Raw genomic sequence first — 1,660 nt, 5'->3', positions numbered from 1 at the left:
ACGCCCAGTGCGTACGCGCTCGCATTCGACCGGGACGGGTTCGACCCGGACACGCCGTTCGACCCGACGACGACGCCGTCGCGCGGGATCAAGTTCAGCGGGGGCCCGCCGCCGACGCTTGGGCTGTCGACCCCGAAGGGGGGTGTGGGGCTCTGGGCGGGGCGGGGCGGGGCGACACCTACGCCGACTCCGACGCTGGCGGCGAGGTTCGGGGCGGGGGGAAGCGTAGGGCCGAGGAGGCTGAACTGGAACGATGGGCAGCACGCGTACGAGACGACGCCGGGGGCGGGGGCGCACTCGAGGAGCATATACTCGGGGGGATACGACGACACGCCGATCACGCGGGCGCCGAGGGTCGGGGGGTTGGGTGGGGGAGGTGGGAGGAGGTTGTGGGACTCGCCGGGGTTCGCGCCGAGGAGGGTTGGGACGCAAGAGGGGTTCGGGGAGGAGAGGAGGCGGGGGAGGGTGAGCGACGGGGACGGGGATGTGTAGATGGAGAACGAAGGTACGTCGGTCGTGTTTCGTTTATGCACGTTTGGTCGCGGATCTGACGTGTTGGGTTTCTTTGATTCAGCATGACATACAGGATCGCTGACATACTACTACCACTCACCTTCTCATCCGCCGTCCTCCGCACATCTTGTCTTTTCTCGTACTGCTGCTTCGGTTTGCTTTCCGCGTCGGTGGACGCGACATTATTTTGATCATGCGATACCTTACCCCCCCTGCGACACCCGTGTATGTCTAGAAGTTTGCTGTATGTGTGCTCATGTTGTGCTGTGATAGACTATGCCTGTTAGTGTAATGAATTGACGAGCGGAAGGGGTAGTCGAGTGTTGTGGGATACGTTACCGTACGTGTAGAAACGAATCGATGTCGTGCCTGCACCGCTTACGGCGAGCGACGGTGATCCTCCGCGGCGTACAAAACAAAGCCTGAGGCACTCGTTCTGATCGCGTGCGGTGGCGGGTGAATTGGTGCGCTCGCACAGTGTGCGTACGCGTATCAGGTTAGTCTATGCCAGTTCCTCTCAACATTGCGGGCATCCTCACCGACCCCGCCGCCACTGCTGTGAGTCCCTTTGTAGTGGACGACGGTCCCCCTACAATTGGTGTTGTTCTCAAGTAGCCGCGGCAGACGATGGTACAGATGCTCAGGCTTGCCTTACCATGGATTTTACAGGATCTGGGGTAGAATACTCAGATATGCCCGCCGTGTCGATACCAGTGAGTGCGTCCCAACGCGTTCTCTTGCAACGATCATAGGACGAGCGGTCAGTCCAGGAGCACGAGTTGGAAGCACCTTTTGTGCGCTACCCGTCCTCCAAATTATGGTACGCGTGGAGAACGCCCACATTGTCTGCCCACCGGCTACTACGCATTGCATCAGTAAAGCCGACAATCTCTGAGTACTGAAAACTCTTGAATGGCGCCTCCCGCCAACTTGCGCTCTACATCCTGCGGTGCTCCGGCGTCGGTCCTCCTTCAAATCTGGTAGAGAGCATCCCTGGCTACCCGCAGTCCTGTATCAGAGCTCTGGGGGCTTATGGACGCCTTGTGCACCTGGTGTCGGTGACACAATCCGACCTCCTAAACGAGTTCTTAAAGGTCTTGCGCGCCGCTGGGTGGCGGTGCATAGACGGTCTTGCTCGGCACTCTAA

General features: G+C 59.9%; 1 protein-coding gene across 1 annotated transcript; it reads right to left on the bottom strand.

Annotated features, from left to right (window-relative positions):
- Positions 1-15: 15 nt before the first annotated feature.
- DICSQDRAFT_175681 (uncharacterized protein) lies at positions 16-1,636 on the bottom strand (the record flags this gene model as incomplete). Its single annotated transcript, XM_007371567.1, has 3 exons — positions 16-563; positions 614-725; positions 1,563-1,636. Coding segments are annotated over 3 exons (734 nt in total), but the record flags the coding sequence as incomplete, so codon positions are not given.
- Positions 1,637-1,660: the final 24 nt, after the last annotated feature.

The sequence above is a fragment of the Dichomitus squalens genome (genome assembly GCF_000275845.1).
Source record: "Dichomitus squalens LYAD-421 SS1 unplaced genomic scaffold DICSQscaffold_121, whole genome shotgun sequence".
Lineage (NCBI taxonomy): Eukaryota > Fungi > Basidiomycota > Agaricomycetes > Polyporales > Polyporaceae > Dichomitus > Dichomitus squalens.
Note: the sequence above shows the minus strand (reverse complement) of the source record. Positions and strands in the feature narration are given on the sequence as shown.